The following is a 22492-nucleotide window of genomic DNA, read 5'->3' as shown; positions in this document are numbered from 1 at the left end:
GGAGAGTCGCTGCTATGATATTCACCTCAATGCCAAATTGCCCCATAATGCCATGCCCAGCTAATTACCCTACATCAGTGGTTCCCAACCTATAGTCAAGGGAAGCCTGGGGGTCCGCAAAGCCTCCACAGGGGTTCCCGACTACTTAGAAAAGTAAATATATTAATAGATTAATAAGGTGCTTTTAAATAAAGTGGCTAAATGTACAACTGAACATTTTAAAACATACTGTAAATGTCAAAGATTTTGAAATTGGGGGCTAGAAAGTAAATTAGCATCCTCAGATTGATTTATGGGAGCAGTGCAGGTGCATGAAACAGAATTTGGTATGGACGATGTACGACTTCAATTGAATTTAAAAATGCTCCAACCTTCCTATTAAATTTAAACTTGTATTTTTTTATTTATATTTGTTTTCACATTAAATAAAATGTGTTATCATTTGTGATGCGTTTGATGAACGCTTGTTTCTGAATTTTTTGTGCATTGTTTTGCATTTTAAATCATTGACAATCTTTACGCTGGGGTCTCCGACTTCCAGTAATGACTCAGTGGGTGGTCACTGGATTACAATAATGATTCAGTGGGGGTCCCCAGGATCCAGTAATGATATAGTGGGGATCCACAGAGGTCAAAAGGTTGGGGAACACTGCCCTACATATTACATTATTGATGACATCTTCCATGGCATCATTGATATTATCACTGCAACATTTATAATAAAATTATTGATGAAAAAAGTGTGCATGGCGGGCGCACCCAGATGGACACAGATGGGCTTTCCTTTGGCGCAGGACCACCTTCCCCCTGCATGGATCTCTAGGGTCCTCACCCGAAGGTGGAGGGTACTCCTAAATTATCACTTCCCATTGGATTTCCTTCATGTTTTCAAGCACTCCCATGGCTGGAGCTTTTGCTCTGCAGCTGGGAGTGTTACACTCTCTAGGGGCCAGGTGTATGGTGACATTCATGAGGGTCTAGAAGTCCTAAAAGTGCATTTATGTAATGCTGGTATTATTACACCTTCTAATGGCCTCCGATATGGTTGCACTGCAAAGTTATTTTCATGTGATGCCCTATAGGGACTGTATTCATGAGTGGAATTTGGTATCAAATGCATGAAAAGTACACAAACACAGGATTTACTCTTGACAAATATTTTATTGCTTCACTACAATGATTTAAATTGCATTATTGATTATTGTAATAATGACAATGACTTCTGCAAAAGGTATCTAAATGTGTTTTATTCCAAAACAAAATGATTAAGCTCACTTGATATGTTTGGGTGACTCCTCTAGGGGGTCACTAGTGGTTACACAAATGTCACCCATGGTATGTTTCATCGTTCAATGTATATATTTGTATTTATTGTGTAGTATTTAGTAGTGTGTGTGCAATCAATGTACTTCTTCTGTTCTAATGTACTGACTGGACAATCATTTATTGAGGGTCACTGTTGAGTGCCAGTGATAGGCCTTGGACTACTCTGCTCCCCTACCCTGTGAGAGTTTAGCGCTACAATGGGGTGCTTAGATCCCAGGTAGGCCATCTGTGGATCTATTACTTGTGCAGTGACAGTCATTCAATCAGCTCTAGTAAGAAAGGATGCATCACTCCGTGTACAGACTGTGTGAACCCAATCCATAGGTGAACTCGACGTGCGTGGCTCCTGAGGTGGGTAATCTGAGCTCAGTACAGTGTGACTCTGTTGGTCAGATGAGAATGTGGACCTTGTCATTCATGCTTATATATACAATCACACAACTTGCCAAGAGAGTCTTAGGACAGAAAGTGGAGCAGGATGAGGTAGAGGGACATCATGGGTTATTGAGTGGGTTTTTGTTCCGACCCCCTGTGATGTTTGTATACTTTATTTTTACTCAACATTGTGTGTCCAGATTGCTAGATCATGTTAACCCCATGTTAGCATTCTGGTATTGCTTTAAAAGAAGTGAAAAAAGCAATATGAAAAACGTGATGCAGGTAAGATTTGGCCTCTTTGTTACAGTTCCCTCTGATGCCCCCTTTAAGTACCTGAACACTTAATATCACTTTCTTTGCATGCTTTTAAAATCATAACCGCCCTGTAATCTGCTATATCGTACAAACTGTTCATCTTCCGATTATAAATGTGATGCTCCTTAATGACAAAACCAGCATTGGTGAAAGCATCCCTCAGAAACCCCTCATTTAAGCAAAGATGAGGAAACTTCACATCGCCAACCATGTAAAACGTTGCTTCGAGGCCTATAGTCATTATTAGGTGTCCTCCTGGTTTCAATAGCGATGAGAGATTTTTCAGAGCATCGCAGAAGGTCGTCTTGCTTTCGCAAAAGAACTCCAGAGAGTGCACCAGGAGCAGACAGTCAGCCTTGGGCAGGACATTTGGAGACAATGGGTCACTTCTCTCGATATCACATTTAAAAACATTTTGGACTTTTTGCTGTATCACGTTTTTCTTCTCAATCCATGTTTCGCTGAAAAGAAATAATTTTACATGATCAACAAGGATTTCATCACTGTTTGGAAACATGAAACTAACCATCATGGTTGTTATTCACTGCACGCAAAGAGTTATAGAACATTTCAAGATGGCGGCCCCAGAGGCATCTGCTGCACTTTTTCTCTCACATGCTTCTTGTGAAGTTGACAAACATACAAGTAACGAGGTTGGTCTTAAAATCAGAGTTTATTTCCTAACACACCATCCATTCTGCCAGTCTCTCCATACCTGACACTCCCCCCACCATTTCAGAATGCCTTTTAATTTAGAGTAGAAGCGAGTGCCATGTCCAGTAGGTGCATGCTTTCGAGTGGGCACCATACCTCTCCATTCCCATAGAATGATTCAGTGTCAAATTACAATATGCTTTACAAATTACATTTTACAAAGATGAAAGAGATACTAGATATATGCTCTTGAACCAAGTATTATACAGAATATATGCATACTTAGAATCAACACATTAAGTGACATTACTTGCAGTTGACATAATCCTGAAGATAAAATGGGGTCTTATGCTCTCTGAGAATCAATCTTCTATTGACCAAATCATGATTCTTAGATTAGGATTGAGAATCAGCTCATACTCTGGAACATGCTCCTGCTCTGGTCTTATATTGTCTATTTTTTGTAACTTTCACAGCCCTATTCAGGTTCCACATCCTATCATCACTTGTTTTGATTGTATTCTTGAAAACCTTTATCACTTTTTTATTACTGTAGGAGGCTGGCCTGGCTTATAGTGGGTACCTTGTGGTACTTACACCTTGTGCCAGGTCCAGTTATCCCTTATTAGTAGATTAGTAGTGTCACAGCAGCTTAGGCTGATAGAGGTAGCTATAGCAGAGCAGCTTAGGCTGAACTAGGAGACATGCAAAGCTCCTACTATACCACTTACATCATAAAGCACTATATCATAAGAATCACAATACTCAGAGTTACTAAAAATAAAGGTACTTTATTGTAATGAAAATGTGTCAGAAATATCTCAGAGGATATACTCCCTTAGGAGGTAAGTAAAATACACAAAATATATGCACACAAACCAAAATCAGGTAAGTAAACAGAAAAGTAGTGCAAGCACTGTAGAATACAATAGGATGCAATAGGCCTAGGGGCAACACAAATCATATACTAAGAAAGTGGAATGCGAACCACTTAGGGACCCCAGGCCTAGTGTAGTGTGTAGAGGGTCGCTGGGAGTGTAAGAAAACACTACGGGTGTCCAAGATACCCAACCCCAAGACCCTGAAAAGTAGGAGTAAAGTTACCCTACTTCCCAGAAACACACTAAAGTCGTGATAGGAGATTCTGCAAAGACCACAACTGACTGCAAAGCACTGAAGATGGATTCCTGGACCTGAGGACCTGTAAAGGAAGGGGACCAAGTCCAAGAGTCACAAAATTGTCCAGGGGGCAGGAGCCCACTAAACACTGGATGAAGGTGCAAAATGGCTGCCTCTGGGTGGAAGAAGCTGAAGATTCTGCAACAAGGGAAGATGCCAGGAACTTTTTCTTTGCACAGAAGATGTCCCATGGCGTGCTGGAGGATGCAGAGTTGTTTCCACGCAGAAAGACTGCAAACAAGCCTTGCTAGCTGCAAAGGTCGCGTTTTAAGAAAAAGGGTGCTGCCCGGGCTCAGGAAGGACCAGGACGTCCCCCCTTGGAGGAGAAGACAGAGGGGGCGCTCAGCAGCACAGAGAACCCACGCAGAAGCAGGCACCACCTGCGAAAGCACTTGAACAGGCATTCACAAAATCTCAGCATGGCGGTCGTCTCAACACTACAAAGGAGGGTCCCACGAAGCCGGTGGTCAACTCAGCGAGTTGAGCAATGCAGGATGGAGTGCTGGGGACCTGGGTTATGCTGTGCATGAAGGATTCCTTGCAAAAGTGCACAGAAGCCCTAGCAGCTGCAGTTCACGCAGTACACAGGCTTACTGTCTGGCGTGGGGAGGCAAGGGCTTATCTCCACCAAATTTGGACAGAAGAACCACTGCACTGTCAGGGTCACTTGGATCCAGCTCCTGTGTTCCAGGGACCATGCTCGTCAAGATGAGAGGGGACCGAGAGGACCGGTGATGCAGAAGTTTGGTGCCTGCGTTAGCAGGGGGAAGATTCTGTCGACCCACAGGAGATTTCTTCTTGGCTTCCAGTGCAGGATGAAGGCAGACAGCCCTCAGAGCATGCACCACCAGGTAACAGTCGAGAAAGCCGGCAGGATGAGGCGCAACAATGTTGCTGGTAGTCTTCTTGCTACTTTGTTGCGGTTATGCAGGCGTCTTGAAGCAGTCAGCGGTCGATCCTTGGCCAGAAGTCGAAGAGGGAAGTGCAGAGGAACTCTGGTGAGCTCTTGCATTTGTTATCTGGTGAGATGCCCACAGGAGAGACCCTAAATAGCCCACAGAGGAGGATTGGCTACTGAGAAAGGTAAGCACCTATCAGGAGGGGTCTCAGACGTCACCTGCTGGCACTGGCCACTCAGAGCTGTCCATTGTGCCCTCACACCTCTGCATCCAAGATGGCAGAGGTCTGGGACACACTGGAGGAACTCTGGGCACCTTCCCTGGGAGGTGCTGGTCAGGGGAGTGGTCACTCCCCTTTCCTTTGTCCATTTTCGCACCAGAGCAGGGCTGGGGGGGATCCCTGAACTGGTGTAGACTGGCTTATTTAGAGAGGGCACCATCTGTGCCCTTCAAAGCATTTCCAGAGGCCAGGAGAGGCTACTCCTCCCAGGCCCTTCACACCTATTTCCAAAGGGAGAGGGTGTAACACCCTCTCTCAGAGGAAATCCTTTGTTCTGCCTTCCTGGGACCAGGCTGCCCAGGCCCCAGGGGGGCAGAAAACCTGTCTGAGGGGTTGGCAGCAGCGGTAGCTGCAGTGGAGACCCCGGAAAGTTAGTTTGGCAGTACCCGGGCTCTATGCTGGAGACCCAGGGATGCATGGAATTGTCCCCCCAATACCACAATGGTATTGGGGTGACAATTCCATGATCCTAGACATGTTACATGGCCATGTTCGGAGTTACCATTGTGACGCTACATATAGGTAGTGACCTATATGTAGTGCACAAGTGTAATGGTGTCCCCGCACTCACAAAGTCCGGGGAATTTGACCTGAACAATGTGGGGTCACCTTGGCTAGTGCCAGGGTGCCCACACAATGAGTAACTTTGCACCTAACCTTCACCTAGTGAGGGTTAGACATATGGGTGACTTATAAGTTACTTAAGTGCAGTGTAAAATGGCTGCGAAATAACGTGGACGTTATTTAACTCAGGCTGCAGTGGCAGTCCTGTGTAAGAATTGTCTGAGCTCCCTATGGGTGGCAAAAGAAATGCTGCAGCCCATAGGGATCTCCTGGAACCCCAATACCCTGGGTACCTAGGTACCATATACAAGGGAATTATAAGGGTGTTCCAGTGTGCCAATGAGAAGTGGCAAAAATAGTCACTAGCCTGCAGTGACAATTGTAAAAGCAGAGAGAGCATAAACACTGAGGTTCTGGTTAGCAGAGCCTCAGTGATACAGTTAGGCACCACACAGGGAACACATACAGGGCATACTTTATGAGCACTGTGGTCCTGATTAGCAGGATCCCAGTGACACTCAGGCAAAAACAAACATACATACAGTAAAAATGGGGGTAACATGCCAGGCAAAATAGTACTCTCCTACACAAACCCCCCCCACAAACGAGGGACAATAAGGCTAATCTTGCCCAGATGAGTCTTCATTGTCTAAGTGGAAATATCTGAAGAGTCCATCTGCATTGGAGTGGGTACTCCCAGGTCTATGTTCCACTGTATAGTCCATTCCCTGTAGGGATATGGACCACCTCAACAATTTAGGGTTTTCACCTTTCATTTGTTTTAACCAAAGTAGAGGTTTGTGGTCTGCCTGAACAATAAAGTGAGTACCAAACAGGTATGGTCTCAACTTTTTCAGTGCCCAGACCACAGCAAAGGCCTCCCTCTCTATGGCAGACCAACGCTTTCTCTAGGGGTCAACCTCCTGCTGATAAAAACAACAGGTTGATCCTCTCCCTCGTATTCAGCTGTGATAGCACTGCCCAACCCCTAATTCAGAAGCATCAGTCTGGACTATTAATTTCTTGGAGTAGCAAGGGCTTTTTAGGACAGGTGCAGAGCACATGGCCTGTTTGAGCTCATCAAAAGCTTTTTGACAGCTAGCTGTCCACAATACCTTTTTCGGCATCTTTTTGCTAGTGAGATCATTAAGAGGAGCTGCTATGGAGCCATCATTCTTGATGAATCTCCTATAGTACCCTGTGAGGCCTAAAAAGGCTCTCACCTGGGTTTGAGTTGTAGGGGGAGTCCATTACATAATGGTCTGGATCTTCCCCTGCAGTGGTGCAATCTGTTCCCCACCTACCAGGTGGCCCAGATAAACCACTTTCCCCTGCCCTATCTGGCACTTTGAGGCCTTGATAGTGAGGCCTGCCTTTTGCAGGGCCTCCAAAACTTTCCATAGGTGGACCAGGTGATCATACCTGGTTGAGCTAAAGACAGCTATATCATCTAGATATGCTGAACTAAAAGCTTCCAACCCTTGCAGGACTGTGTTCACCAAACTTTGAAAAGTGGCAGGTGCATTTTTCAGACCAAAGGGCATTACTGTAAATTGATAGTGCCCTTCAATGGTAGAAAATGCAGTCTTTGGTTTAGCATCTTCTGATAACCTAATCTGCCAATACCCTGCAGTTAGATCAAAAGTGCTTCGATACTTGGCAGAAGCCAGTGTATCTATGAGCTCATCTGCCCTGGGTATAGGGTGAGCATCTGTCTTGGTTACTTGGTTGAGCCCTGTATAGTCAACACAAAACCTCATCTCTCTTTTTCCATCTTTACTGTGAAGTTTAGGGACAAGCACCACTGGGCTAGCCCATGGGCTTTCTGAAGGCTCAATCACTCCTAAGTCTAGCATTTTCTGAACCTCTTGTTTAATGCAGTCCCTGACATGGTCAGGCTGCCTATAAATCTTACTTTTGACAGGTAAACTGTCTCCAGTATTAATTGTATGCTCACACCAAGTACTGGTACCTAGTATCAGTGAGAAGAGTGCTGAAAACTGACTTAAGATATTTATACAGTTATCTTTCTGCTCTGCAGTAAGACATTCTGCAAGTACTACTCTCTCCACTAAGCCATCACCTTCAGTGGTGGAGAAGAGATCAGGAAGAGGGTCACTCCAATACCCACACCTTCTGTCCTGGGTGGTACTGAGTCAGGACAGCCTTCTGGTCATGCCATTGCTTTTGCAGCTCCTGGCTGGCCTGAAGGTTTTTACTGGCCTTTTTTATATACTCAGCCATGCTTGATCTTAGGCCAAGTACATAGTCCACAATGTCCTGTTTAGGAACTTTTAAGGGTTGTTCCCAACCCTCCTTAACAAGAGCAAGGGGACCTCTCACAGGGTGCCCAAAGAGGAGTTCAAAGGGGCTGAAGCCCACTCCTTTCTGGGGTACCTCCCTGTAAGCAAAAAGGAGGCAAGGTAACAGGACATCCCATCTCCTTCTGAGTTTTTCAGGGAGTCCCATTATGGTACCTTTGAGAGTTTTATTAAACCTTTCAACCAGACCATTTGTTTGTGGATGGTAAGGGGTAGTAAACTTGTAAGTTACACCACATTCCTTCCACATTGCCTTGAGGTATGCAGACATGAAGTTACTACCTCTGTCTGACACCACTTCCCTAGGGAAACCCACTCTGGAAAAGATTCCCAGGAGGGCCTTTGCCACTGCAGGAGATGTAGTGGTCCTTAAGGGAATGGCTTCAGGGTACCTAGTGGCATTGTCCACTACCATCAGGATACATCTATTGCCTGAAGCTGTTGGAGGGTCAAGGGGGCCAACTATGTCAACCCCTACCCTTTCAAAGGGCACCCCAACCACTGGAAGTGGGATTAAGGGGGCCTTTGGAGTGCCACCAGTCTTGCCACTGGCTTGGCAGGTCACATAAGAGCGACAAAACTCTTTAGTGTCCTCTGACATATGAGGCCAGTGAAACAGGGGAACAAGCCTGTCCCATGTTTTCGTCTGGCCCAAATGCCCAGCCAAAAGGAATGTCATGTGCCAAGGTAAGAAGAAACTCTCTGTACTGCAATGGAATGACCAATCTCCTGGCAGCTCCAGGTTTAGGGTCCCTTGACTCAGTATACAATAGGTTGTCTTCCTATTACACCTTATTGCTATCACTGACATCCCTATTCTGCTGCTTGACAGCTTGCTGTCTTAAACCCTCTAGTATGGGACAGGTCTGCTGTGCCACACTCAGCTCGTCCCTAACAGGTCCCCCTGCACCCAAAAGCTCAGCAGTGTCTGCTGCCAGCTCATCTGGTGTAGGTTCTGCACAGGGAGAGGAGTCTTCTTCCTCAAAAGGCAAATCTTCTGGAGAGGGAGGGAGAGTGGGCAAGGATTTACCATTTCTACCCCTAGCTTTTGAGAGCACTTGGTCCATTGTCACAGGATCCAAGTTTCCCTGTCCTTTTTGCTTTTTGGCCTGAGCCCTGGTTAAAGCAAAAATATGCCCAGGAATGCCCAGCATTGCTGCATGAGCCTCCAACTCCACTTCAGCCCAAACTGATGTCTCCAAATCATTGCCTAGTAAGCAATCTACAGGTAATTCAGTGGCTACCACAACTTTCTTTGGACCAGTAACCTCCCCCCCACCCAGTTGAGATTCACAACAGCCATGGGGTGGCTAAGTGTGTTATTATGAGCATCAGTCACTTGGTACTGCTGACCAAGTAGATGTTGATCAGGGTGAACCAGCTTCTCTATCACCATAGTTACACTGGCTCCTGTGTCCCTGTAGGCCTCAACCTCAACACCGTTGATTAGGGGTAGCTGCTTGTACTTACCCATATTAAGGGGACAAGCAACCAAGGTGGCAAAGTCAATGCCACCATCAGAGACTAAAACAGCCTCTGTGGTCTTCCTAACAAGACCAACCCCAACTACACTGCCAATAGTGAGCCCAGCTACACCCTTGGATTGGCTATTTGTAGTAGACGTCCTACCACCACTGCTATTACTAGGGGCACTAGAGGTTGGTGTTGGGGTTGTGGTGGTGGGAGGTTTGGTGCTTTTCTTTGGGCAAGTGGAATCACTTGCCCAATGGCCTTTTACTTTACATAAATAACACCAAGGCTTTTTCTAATTGTTAGAAGAGGATTTGGACCCATCACCCCCAGAGGATTTTTGTGGGCCTGATGAAGACTCAGAATGTGTTTTTATCTTTGTCCCCACCCTTGTCAGAAGACTTACCATCCTTCTTCTTGCCATCCTTGTCACCCCCTGTATGAACTTTTCTGTTCACTCTTGTTCTGACCCATTTGTCTGCCTTCTTTCCCAATTCTTGGGGAGAGGTCAGATCTGAGTCTACCAAGTACTGGTGTAACAAATCAGACACACAATTGTTAAGAATATGCTCTCTCAGGATTAGATTATACAGGCTTTCATAGTCAGTCACCTTACTGCCATGCAACCAACCCTCTAAGGCCTTCACTGAACAGTCTACAAAGTCTGTCCAGTCTTGAGAGGATTCTTTTCTGGTGTCTCTGAACTTAATCCTGCATTGTTCAGTGGTTAAGCCAAATCCATCCAAAAGTGCATCCTTCAAAACTTTGTAATTATTAGCATCACTTTCTCTAACAGTAAGGAGCCTATCCCTACCAGTGAAAGATAGCCACAAGATAGCAGCCCACTACCTTTGAGGGACCAACTGTACCATACAGGCCCTCTCAAGTGCAGCAAACCACTTGTTAATGTCATCCCCCTCCTTGTAAGGGGGGACTATCTTATGCAGGTTTCTGGAATCTTGCTCTCTAACATGATTGCTATCAAAAACACTGCTGCTGCCACCATGGGGAACTAACCCCAATCTCTGTCTTTCCCTCTCTAGATCCAGAGATTCCCTGTCTAAGGCCAGCTGTTGCTGTTTAAGCTTCAGCCTGGCCTCTTCCAACCTCAGCTTTCTGAGTTCCCTTTCCATTAAGTTATCCTCAGGATGGGAGGCTTGGGAATGTTTAGATACAGAGGAAATTTTGGAATTGGCAGAGAGAGACCTGTCTCTAACTGGCTGAACTCTAGTAACCTGACCTCTAGGGGTGAAAGGTGCCCTACTAATGTGTGACCCACTACTAGTGTCACTAGGTGGCCTGCTAGGTGGCAGGTCTTTGAAAGAACCCTCCCCAGTCTCTTCAGGGAACTCCTCTGAGTCTGACTGGGCACCCTCCCCTCCTACCTCCTGTTCCTGGGATGGGGCAGACTGGTTCTGGTCACTCTCTAGGAGAAGGTTAAAGAGAAAGGCTTTTATAGGATTCTTACCAATGCTTAAACCTCTTTCTCTGCAGAGAACCCTCAAACTTTTCAAGTTTAAACTCTCATAGGTTGCTTGAACAATTTTGGGAGTGAGCTCTACTGCAGATATGATAGAAAAGGTTTAAGACAGAGAGAGAAAAAGTTTTAGAACTTTTGAAAGCACAGAGAAAAAAACTTTTTCAAACTTTTTGAAAACGTTTAAAAATGTTTTCCAAACTTTTCAGAAACTTTGTTGAAAGTTTTAGAGCAGAACAGTAAACTGTTTTGGTTCCATGTGTATATATTGAAATATTTTGTATATGTTTTTCTCATGAAAAGCTCCAATGACAAAGTGGTAAAGCAGTTATAAGTACTTATCCCACTGTTGCCACCAATGTAGGAGGCTGGCCTGGCATATAGTGGGTACCTTGTGGTACTTAAAACTTGTGCCAGGACAAGTTATCCCTTATTAATAGATTAGAGGTGTTCTAGCAGCTTAGGCTGATAGAGGTACCTATAGCAAAGCAGCTTAGGCTGAACTAGGAGACATGCAAAGCTCCTACTATACCACTTATATCTTATAGCACTATATCATAAGAAAACACAATACTCAGAGTTACTAAAAAGGTACTTTATTTTAGGGACAATATGCCAAACGTATCTCAGAGGATATACTCCCTTAGGAGGTAAGTAATATACACAAATTATATGCACACAAACCAAAATCAGGTAAGTAACAGTTAGAAAAGTAGTGCAAACAATGTAGGACACAATAAAATGCAATAGGGAGAAATAGGCCTTGGGGCAACAGAATCCATATACTCCAACAGTGGAATGCAAACCACGAATGGACCCCAGGCTTAGTGTAGTGTGTAGAGGGTCACTGGGAGTGTAAGAAAACACTAAGGGTGTCCAAGATACCCCACCCCAAGACCCTGAAAAGTAGGAGTAAAGTTACCCTACTACCCCATAAAGACAGTAAAGTCAAGATAGGGGATTCTGCAAGGACAACAACTGACTGCAAAACACTGAAGACGTATTCCCCTGAGGACCTGTAAAGGAAGGGGACCAAGTCCAAGAGTCACGAAAGTGTCCAGGGGGGGCAGGAGCCCATTAAACCCCAGATGAAGGTGCAAAAGGGCTGCCTCCGGGTGGAAGAAGCCAAAGATTCTGCAACAACGGAAGGTGCCAGGAACTTCTCCTTTGGTCAGAAGATGTCCCACGGCGTGCTGGAGGATGCAGAGTTGTTTCCACACAGAAAGACTGTAAGCAAGCCTTGCTATCTGCAAAGTCGCAGTTGATGTTTTTGGGTGCTGCTAGGGCCCAGGAAGGACTAGGAGGTCGCCCCTTGGAGGAGGAGATAGAGGGGGCGCTCAGCAACACAGAGAGCCCACGCAGAAGCAGGCAGCACCCACAGAAGTACCTGAACAGGCACTTAGAAGATCTGAGGACAGCGGTCGACTCAGAGTCACAAAAGAGGGTCCCACGATGTTGAAGTCCAACTCAGCGAGTTGGCCCATGCAGGACGGAGTGCTGGGGATCTGGGCTAGGCTGTGCACGAAGGAAGTCTTGCAAAAGTGCACAGAAGCCCGGGCAGCTGCAGTTCACGCACTTACTGTCTGGCATGGGGAGGCAAGGACTTACCTCCACCACATTTGGACAGATGGGCCACTGGACTGTCGAAGACATTTGGACCCAGCTCCTGTGTTCCAGGGACCACGCTCGTCAGGATGAGAGGGGACCCAGAGGACCAGTGATGCAGAAGTTTGGTGCCTGCGTTGGCAGGGGGAAGATTCGGTCGACCCACAGGAGGTTTCTTCTTGGCTTCCAGTGCAGGATGAAGGCAGACAGCCCTCAGAGCATGCACCACCAGGAAACAGTCGAGAAAGCCGTCAGGATGAGGCACTACAATGTTGCTGGTAGTCTTCTTGCTACTTTGTTGCGGTTATGCAGCCGTCCTGGGGCAGTCAGCGGTCGATCCTTGGCAGAAGTCGAAGAGGGAAGTGCAGAGGAACTCTGGTGAGCTCTTGCATTCGCTATCTGGTGAGATGCCCACAGGAGAGACTCTAAATAGCCCACAGAGGAGAATCGGCTACTGAGAAAGGTAAGCACCTATCAGGAGGGGTCTCTGACGTCACCTGCTGGCACTGGCCACTCAGAGCTGTCCATTGTGCCCTCACACCACTGCATCCAAGGTGGCAGAGGCCTGGGACACACTGGAGGAGCTCTGGGCACCTCCCCTGGGAGGTGCTGATCAGGGGAGTGGTCACTCCCCTTTCCTTCGTCCATTTTCACGCCAGAGCAGGGCTGGGGGATCCCTGAACCGGTGTAGATTTGCTTATGCAGAGAGGGCACCATCTGTGCCCTTCAAAGCATTTCCAGAGGCCAGGAGAGGCTACTCCTCCCAGGCCGTTCACACCTATTTCCAAAGGGAGAGGGTGTAACACCCTCTCTCAGAGGAAATCCTTTGTTCTGCCTTCCTGGGACCAGGCTGCCCAGGCCCCAGGGGGGCTGAAACCTGTCTGAGGGGGTTGGCAGCAGCGGTAGCTGCAGTGGAGACCCATGAAAGTTAGTTTGGCAGTACCCGGGCTCTATTCTGGAAACCCAGGACTCATGGAATTGTCCCCCCACTAACAGAATGGTATTGGGGTGACAATTCCATGATCCTAGACATGTTACATGCCATGTTTGGAGTTACCATTGTGATGCTACATATAGGCAGTGACCTATATGTAGTGCACGCGTGTAATGGTGTCCCCGCACTCACAAAGTCCGGGGAGTGCAGTGTAAAATGGCTGTGAAATAACGTGGACGTTATTTCACTCAGGCTGCAGTGGCAGTCCTGTGTAAGAATTGTCTGAGCTCCCTATGGGTGGCAAAAGAAATGCTGCAGCCCATAGGGATCTCCTGGAACCCCAATACCCTGGGTACCTAGGTACCATATACAAGGGAATTTTAAGGGTGTTCCAGTGTGCCAATGAGAATTGGGAAAAACAGTCACTAGCCTGCAGTGACAATTTAAAAAGCAGAGAGAGCATAAACACTGAGGTTCTGGTTAGCAGAGCCTCAGTGATACAGTTAGGCACCACACAGGGAACACATACAGGGCATACTTTATGAGCACTGTGGTCCTGATTAGCAGGATCCCAGTGACACTCAGGCAAAAACAAACATACATACAGTAAAAATGGGGGTAACATGCCAGGCAAAATAGTACTCTCCTACACAACCCCCCCCAAACAAGGGACAATAAGGCTAATCTTGCCCAGATGAGTCTTCATTGTCTAAGTGGAAATATCTGGAGAGTCCATCTGCATTGGAGTGGGTACTCCCAGGTCTATGTTCCACTGTATAGTCCATTCCCTGTAGGGATATGGACCACCTCAACAATTTAGGGTTTTCGCCTTTCATTTGTTTTAACCAAAGTAGAGGTTTGTGGTCTGCCTGAACAATAAAGTGAGTACCAAACAGGTATGGTCTCAACTTTTTCAGTGCCCAGACCACAGCAAAGGCCTCCCTCTCTATGGCAGACCAACGCTTTTCTCTAGGGGTCAACCTCCTGCTGATAAAAACAACAGGTTGATCCTCTCCCTCAGTATTCAGCTGTGATAGCACTGCCCCAACCCCTAATTCAGAACCATCAGTCTGGACTATTAATTTCTTGGAGTAGCAAGGGCTTTTTAGGACAGGTGCAGAGCACATGGCCTGTGTGAGCTCATCAAAAGCTTTATGACAGCTAGCTGTCCACAATACCTTTTTCGGCATCTTTTTGCTAGTGAGATCATTAAGAGGAGCTGCTATGGAGCCATCATTCTTGATGAATCTCCTATAGTACCCTGTGAGGCCTAAAAAGGCTCTCACCTGGGTTTGAGTTGTAGGGGGAGTCCATTACATAATGGTCTGGATCTTCCCCTGCAGTGGTGCAATCTGTTCCCCACCTACCAGGTGGCCCAGATAAACCACTTTCCCCTGCCCTATCTGGTACTTTGAGGCCTTGATAGTGAGGCCTGCCTTTTGCAGGGCCTCCAAAACTTTCCATAGGTGGACCAGGTGATCATACCTGGTTGAGCTAAAGACAGCTATATCATCTAGATATGCTGAACTAAAAGCTTCCAACCCTTGCAGGACTGTGTTCACCAACCTTTGAAAAGTGGCTGGAGCATTTTTCAGACCAAAGGGCATTACTGTAAATTGATAGTGCCCTTCAATGGTAGAAAATGCAGTATTTGGTTTAGCATCTTCTGATAACCTAATCTGTCAATACCCTGCAGTTAGATCAAAAGTGCTTAGATACTTGGCAGAAGCCAGTGTATCTATGAGCTCATCTGCCCTGGGTATAGGGTGAGCATCTGTCTTGGTTACTTGGTTGAGCCCTTTATAGTCAACACAAAACCTCATCTCTCTTTTTCCATCTTTACTGTGAGGTTTAGGGACAAGCACCACTGGGCTAGCCCATGGGCTTTCTGAAGGCTCAATCACTCCTAAGTCTAGCATTTTCTGAACCTCTTGTTTAATGCAGTCCCTGACATGGTCAGGCTGCCTATAAATCTTACTTTTGACAGGTAAACTGTCTCCAGTATTAATTGTATGCTCACACCAAGTACTGGTACCTAGTATCAGTGAGAAGAGTTCTGAAAACTGACTTAAGATATTTATACAGTTATCTTTCTGCTCTGCAGTAAGACCTTCTGCAAGTACTACTCTCTCCACTAAGCCATCACCTTCAGTGGTGGAGAAGAGATCAGGAAGAGGGTCACTCTCTGCTTCCTGTCCCTCATCAGTTGCCATGAGCAGGGTGAGATCATCCCTGTCATAGTAGGGTTTCATGCGCTTGACATGGAGTACCCTAAGGTGACTCCTGGCAGTGCCAATGTCTACCAAGTAGGTAATCTCACCCTTTTACTCAACAATTAGATGGGGTCCACTCCACTTGTCCTGGAGTGCTCTTGGGTCCACAGTCTCCAATACCCACACCTTCTGTCCTGGGTGGTACTGAGTCAGGACAGCCTTCTGGTCATGCCATTGCTTTTGCAGCTCCTGGCTGGCCTGAAGGTTTTTACTGGCCTTTTTCATATACTCAGCCATGCTTGATCTTAGGCCAAGTACATAGTCCACAATGTCCTGTTTAGGAACTTTTAAGGGTTGTTTCCAACCCTCCTTAACAAGAGCAAGGGGACCTCTCACAGGGTGCCCAAAGAGGAGTTCAAAGGGGCTGAAGCCCACTCCTTTCTGGGGTACCTCCCTGTAAGCAAAAAGGAGGCAAGGTAACAGGACATCCCATCTCCTTCTGAGTTTTTCAGGGAGTCCCATTATGGTACCTTTGAGAGTTTTATTAAACCTTTCAACCAGACCATTTGTTTGTGGATGGTAAGGGGTAGTAAACTTGTAAGTTACACCACATTCCTTCCACATTGCCTTGAGGTATGCAGACATGAAGTTACTACCTCTGTCTGACTCCACTTCCTTAGGGAAACCCACTCTGGAAAAGATTCCCAGGAGGGCCTTTGCCACTGCAGGAGATGTAGTGGTCCTTAAGGGAATGGCTTCAGGGTACCTAGTAGCATCGTCCACTACCATCAGGATACATCTATTGCCTGAAGCTGTTGGAGGGTCAAGGGGGCCAACTATGTCAACCCCTACCCTTTCAAAGGGCACCCCAACCACTGGAAGTGGGATCAAGGGGGCCTTTGGAGTGCCACCAGTCTTGCCACTGGCTTGGCAGGTCACACAAGAGCAACAAAACTCTTTAGTGTCCTCTGACATATGAGGCCAGTGAAACAGGGGAACAAGCCTGTCCCATGTTTTCGTCTGGCCCAAATGCCCAGCCAAAGGAATGTCATGTGCCAAGGTAAGAAGAAACTCTCTGTACTGCAATGGAATGACCAATCTCCTGGCAGCTCCAGGTTTAGGGTCCCTTGACTCAGTATACAAGAGGTTGTCTTCCTATTACACCTTATTGCTATCACTGACATCCGCATTCTGCTGCTTGACAGCTTGCTGTCTTAAACCCTCTAGTATGGGACAGGTCTGCTGTGCCACACTCAGCTCTTCCCTAACAGGTCCCCCTGCACCCGAAAGCTCAGCAGTGTCTGCTGCCAGCTCATCTGGTGTAGGTTCTGCACAGGGAGAGGATTCTTCTTCCTCAAAAGGCAAATCTTCTGGAGAGGGAGGGATAGTGGGCAAGGATTTACCATTTCTACCCCTAGCTTTTGGGAGCACTTGGTCCATTGTCACAGGATCCAAGTTTCCCTGTCCTTTTTGCTTTTTGGCCTGAGCCCTGGTTAAAGCAAAAATATGCCCAGGAATGCCCAGCATTGCTGCATGAGCCTCCAACTCCACTTCAGCCCAAGCTGATGTCTCCAAATCATTGCCTAGTAAGCAATCTACAGGTAATTCAGTGGCTACCACAACTTTCTTTGGACCAGTAACCCCCCGCCCCCAGTTGAGATTAACAACAGCCATGGGGTGGCTAAGTATGTTATTATGAGCATCAGTCACTTGGTACTGCTGACCAAGTAGGTGTTGATCAGGGTGAACCAGCTTCTCAATCACCATAGTTACACTGGCTCCTGTGTCCCTGTAGGCCTCAACCCCGTTGATTAGGGGTAGCTGCTTGTACTTACCCATATTAAGGGGACAAGCAACCAAGGTGGCAAAGTCAATGCCACCATCAGAGACTAAAACAGCCTCTGTGGTCTCCCTAACAAGACCAACCCCAACTACACTGCCAATAGTGAGCCCAGCTACACCCTTGGATTGGCTATTTGTAGTAGACGTCCTACCACCACTGCTATTACTAGGGGCACTAGAGGTTGGTGTTGGGGTTGTGGTGGTGGGAGGTTTGGTGCTTTTCTTTGGGCAAGTGGAATCACTTGCCCAATGGCCTTTTACTTTACATAAATAACACCAAGGCTTTTTCTGATTGTTAGAAGAGGATTTGGACCCATCACCCCCAGAGGATTTTTGTGGGTCTGATGAAGACTCAGAATGTGTTTTTATCTTTGTCCCCACCCTTGTCAGAAGACTTACCATCCTTCTTCTTGCCATCCTTGTCACCCCCTGTATGAACTTTTCTGTTCACTCTTGTTCTGACCCATTTGTCTGCCTTCTTTCCCAATTCTTGGGGAGAGGTCAGATCTGAGTCTACCAAGTACTGGTGTAACAAATCAGACACACAATTGTTAAGAATATGCTCTCTCAGGATTAGATTATACAGGCTTTCATAGTCAGTCACCTTACTGCCATGCAACCAACCCTCTAAGGCCTTCACTGAACAGTCTACAAAGTCTGTCCAGTCTTGAGAGGATTCTTTTCTGGTGTCTCTGAACTTAATCCTGCATTGTTCAGTGGTTAAGCCAAATCCATCCAAGAGTGCATCCTTCAAAACTTTGTAATTATTAGCATCACTTTCTTTAACAGTAAGGAGCCTATCCCTACCAGTGAAAGATAGCCACAAGATAGCAGCCCACTACCTTTGAGGGACCAACTGTACCATACAGGCCCTCTCAAGTGCAGCAAACCACTTGTTAATGTCATCCCCCTCCTTGTAAGGGGGGACTATCTTATGCAGGTTTCTGGAATCTTGCTCTCTAACATGATTGCTATCAAAAACACTGCTGCTGCCACCATGGGGAACTAACCCCAATCTCTGTCTTTCCCTCTCTAGATCCAGAGATTCCCTGTCTAAGGCCAGCTGCTGCTGTTTAAGCTTCAGCCTGGCCTCTTCCAACCTCAGCTTTCTGACTTCCCTTTCCATTAAGTTATCCTCAGGGTGGGAGGCTTGGGAATGTTTAGATACAGAGGAAATTTGGGAATTGGCAGAGAGAGACCTGTCTCTAACTGGCTGGACTCTAGTAACCTGACCTCTAGGGGTGAAAGGTGCCCTACTAATGTGTGACCCACTACTAGTGTCACTAGGTGGCCTGCTAGGTGGCAGGTCTTTGAAAGAACCCTACACAGTCTCTTCAGGGAACTCCTCTGAGTCTGACTGGGCACCCTCCCCTCCTACCTCCTACCTCCTGTTCCTGGGATGGGGCAGACTGGTTCTGGTCACTCTCTAGGAGAAGGTTAAAGAGAAAGGCTTTTGTAGGATTCTTACCAATGCTTAAACCTCTTTCTCTGCAGAGAACCCTCAAACTTTTAAAGTTTAAACTCTCATAGGTTGCTTGAACAATTTTGGGAGTGAGCTCTACTGCAGATATGATAGAAAAGGTTTAAGACAGAGAGAGAAAAAGTTTTAGAACTTTTGAAAGCACAGAGAAAAAAACTTTTTCAAACTTTTTGAAAACGTTTAAAAGTTTTCCAAACTTTTCAGAAACTTTGTTGAAAGTTTTAGAGCAGAACAGTAAACTGTTTTGGTTCCATGTGTATATATTGAAATATTTTGTATATGTTTTTCTCATGAAAAGCTCCAATGACAAAGTGGTAAAGCAGTTATAAGTACTTATCCCACTGCTGCCACCAATGTAGGAGGCTGGCCTGGCATATAGTGGGTACCTTGTGGTACTTAAAACTTGTGCCAGGACAAGTTATCCCTTATTAATAGATTAAAGGTGTTCTAGCAGCTTAGGCTGATAGAGGTAGCTATAGCAGATCAGCTTAGGCTGAACTAGGAGACATGCAAAGCTCCTACTATACCACTTATATCTTATAGCACTATATCATAAGAAAACACAATACTCAGAGTTACTAAAAAGGTACTTTATTTTAGTGACAATATGCCAAACGTATCTCAGAGGATATACTCCCTTAGGAGGTAAGTAATATACACAAATTATATGCACACAAACCAAAATCAGGTAAGTAACAGTTAGAAAAGTAGTGCAAACAATGTAGGACACAATAAAATGCAATAGGGAGAAATAGGCCTTGGGGCAACAGAATCCATATACTCCATCAGTGGAATGCGGACCACGAATGGACCCCAGGCTTAGTGTAGTGTGTAGAGGGTCACTGGGAGTGTAAGAAAACACTAAGGGTGTCCAAGATACCCCACCCCAAGACCCTGAAAAGTAGGAGTAAAGTTACCCTACTACCCCATGAAGACAGTAAAGTCGAGATAGGGGATTCTGCAAGGACAACAACTGACTGCAAAACACTGAAGACGTATTCCTGGACCTGAGGACCTGTAAAGGAAGGGGACCAGGTCCAAGAGTCACGAAAGTGTCCAGGGGGGGCAGGAGCCCATTAAACCCCAGATGAAGGTGCAAAAGGGCTGCCTCCGGGTGGAAGAAGCCAAAGATTCTGCAACAACGGAAGGTGCCAGGAACTTCTCCTTTGGTCAGAAGATGTCCCACGGCGTGCTGGAGGATGCAGAGTTGTTTCCACACAGAAAGACCGTAAACAAGCCTTGCTATCTGCAAGAGTCGCAGTTGACGTTTTTGGGTGCTGCTAGGGCCCAGGAAGGACTAGGAGGTCGCCCCTTGGAGGAGGAGATAGAGGGGGCGCTCAGCAACACAGAGAGCCCACGCAGAAGCAGGCAGCACCCACAGAAGTACCTGAACAGGCACTTAGAAGATCTGAGGATAGCAGTCGACTCAGAGTCACAAAAGAGGGTCCCACGACGTCGAAGTCCAACTCAGCGAGTTGGGCAATGCAGGACGGAGTGCTGGGGACCTGGGCTAGGCTGTGCACGAAGGAAGTCTTGCAAAAGTGCACAGAAGCCCGGGCAGCTGCAGTTCACGCAGTTACTGTCTGGCATGGGGAGGTAAGGACTTACCTCCACCACATTTGGACAGATGGGCCACTGGACTGTCGAAGACATTTGGACCCAGCTCCTGTGTTCCAGGGACCACGCTCGTCAGGATGAGAGGGGACCCAGAGGACCAGTGATGCAGAAGTTTGGTGCTTGCGTTGGCAGGGGGAAGATTCGGTCGACCCACAGGAGGTTTCTTCTTGGCTTCCAGTGCAGGATGAAGGCAGACAGCCCTCAGAGCATGCACCACCAGGAAACAGTCGAGAAAGCCGTCAGGATGAGGCACTACAATGTTGCTGGTAGTCTTCTTGCTACTTTGTTGCGGTTATGCAGGCGTCCTGGAGCAGTCAGCGGTCGATCCTTGGCAGAAGTCAAAGAAGGAAGTGCAGAGGAACTCTGGTGAGCTCTTGCATTTGCTATCTGGTGAGAGGCCCACAGGAGAGACCCTAAATAGCCCACAGAGGAGAATCGGCTACTGAGAAAGGTAAGCACCTATCAGGAGGGGTCTCCTCCGTCACCTGCTGGCACTGGCCACTCAGAGCTGTCCATTGTGCCCTCACACCACTGCATCCAAGGTGGCAGAGGTCTGGGACACACTGGAGGAGCTCTGGGCACCTCCCCTGGGAGGTGCTGGTCAGGGGAGTGGTCACTCCCCTTTCCTTCGTCCATTTTCATGCCAGAGCAGGGCTGGGGGATCCCTGAACCGGTGAAGATTGGCTTATGCAGAGAGGGCACCATCTGTGCCCTTCAAAGCATTTCCAGAGGCCAGGAGAGGCTACTCCTCCCAGGCCGTTCACACCTATTTCCAAAGGGAGAGGGTGTAACACCCTCTCTCAGAGGAAATCCTTTGTTTTGCCTTCCTGGGACCAGGCTGCCCAGGCCCCAGGGGGGCTGAAACCTGTCTGAGGGGTTGGCAGCAGCGGTAGCTGCAGTGGAGACCCATGAAAGTTAGTTTGGCAGTACCCAGGCTCTATTCTGGAAACCCGGGATGCATGGAATTGTCCCCCCACTAACAGAATGGTGTTGGGGTGACAATTCCATGATCCTAGACATGTTACATGGCCATGTTCGGAGTTACCATTGTGATGCTACATATAGGCAGTGACCTATATGTAGTGCACGCGTGTAATGGTGTCCCCGCACTCACAAAGTCCGGGGAGTGCAGTGTAAAATGGCTGTGAAATAACGTGGACGTTATTTCACTCAGGCTGCAGTGGCAGTCCTGTGTAAGAATTGTCTGAGCTCCCTATGGGTGGCAAAAGAAATGCTGCAGCCCATAGGGATCTCCTGGAACCCCAATACCCTGGGTACCTAGATACCATATACAAGGGAATTTTAAGTGTGCCAATGAGAATTGGGAAAACCGTCAATAGCCTGCAGTGACAATTTAAAAAGCAGAGAGAGCATAACCAGAGAGAGCATAAACACTGAGGTTCTGGTTAGCAGAGCCTCGGTGATACAGTTAGGCACCACACAGGGAACACATACAGGGCATACTTTATGAGCACTGGGGTCCTGCCTAGCTGGATCCCAGTGACACACAGGCAAAAACAAACATACATACAGTAAAAATGGGGGTAACATGCCAGGCAATATGGTACTTTCCTACAATTGGCATATGAGTAAACAAGAGTGGCACAGGCCTGTGAGTAAGGTTACTTTGCTGGACAGTGAAAGTGTATTACTGACATTCCTGTGACTACAGCAAGTGAACCTAGACACTGAAGTGGGAAAAGAGGACAGAGGCTCCCCCTTACAAATGGAATTAGATCGTTTGATGCAGAGGGCTGCTTATTGCTCTTCCTGGAGGCTGACAATTGGTAGAGAGCAGTCCTTTTGTCAGTATGTAAAGGGTCCTTTGAATGGGGCCAGCTTTTTGTGTCTTTTCCTGTTCGCTATCAGGTAGGGTGGTGATAGTCAGCTGCAGGCTACTCACAACTCTTTGTGCCTCTGTTGTAGGTGCTCCAACCT

The 22492-nt window shown here is 47.0% G+C and overlaps 1 protein-coding gene across 1 annotated transcript in view; it reads right to left on the bottom strand.

Annotated features, from left to right (window-relative positions):
- Positions 1-902: 902 nt before the first annotated feature.
- Positions 903-22492, bottom strand: part of LOC138260390 (nicotinamide N-methyltransferase-like) — a 50597-nt gene continuing 29007 nt past the window's right edge. Inside the window, exon 4 of the mRNA XM_069208830.1 lies at positions 903-2480. Coding sequence (XP_069064931.1) covers positions 2030-2480 — 451 coding nt within the window. The 3' untranslated portion in view covers positions 903-2029. The remainder of the gene's footprint in view (positions 2481-22492) is intronic.

This window comes from Pleurodeles waltl, chromosome 2_1 (assembly GCF_031143425.1).
Source record: "Pleurodeles waltl isolate 20211129_DDA chromosome 2_1, aPleWal1.hap1.20221129, whole genome shotgun sequence".
In the NCBI taxonomy this organism is placed as follows: Eukaryota; Metazoa; Chordata; class Amphibia; order Caudata; family Salamandridae; genus Pleurodeles; species Pleurodeles waltl.
The sequence above is the reverse complement of the archived record's forward strand: the minus strand, read 5'-3'. Positions and strand labels throughout refer to the sequence as shown.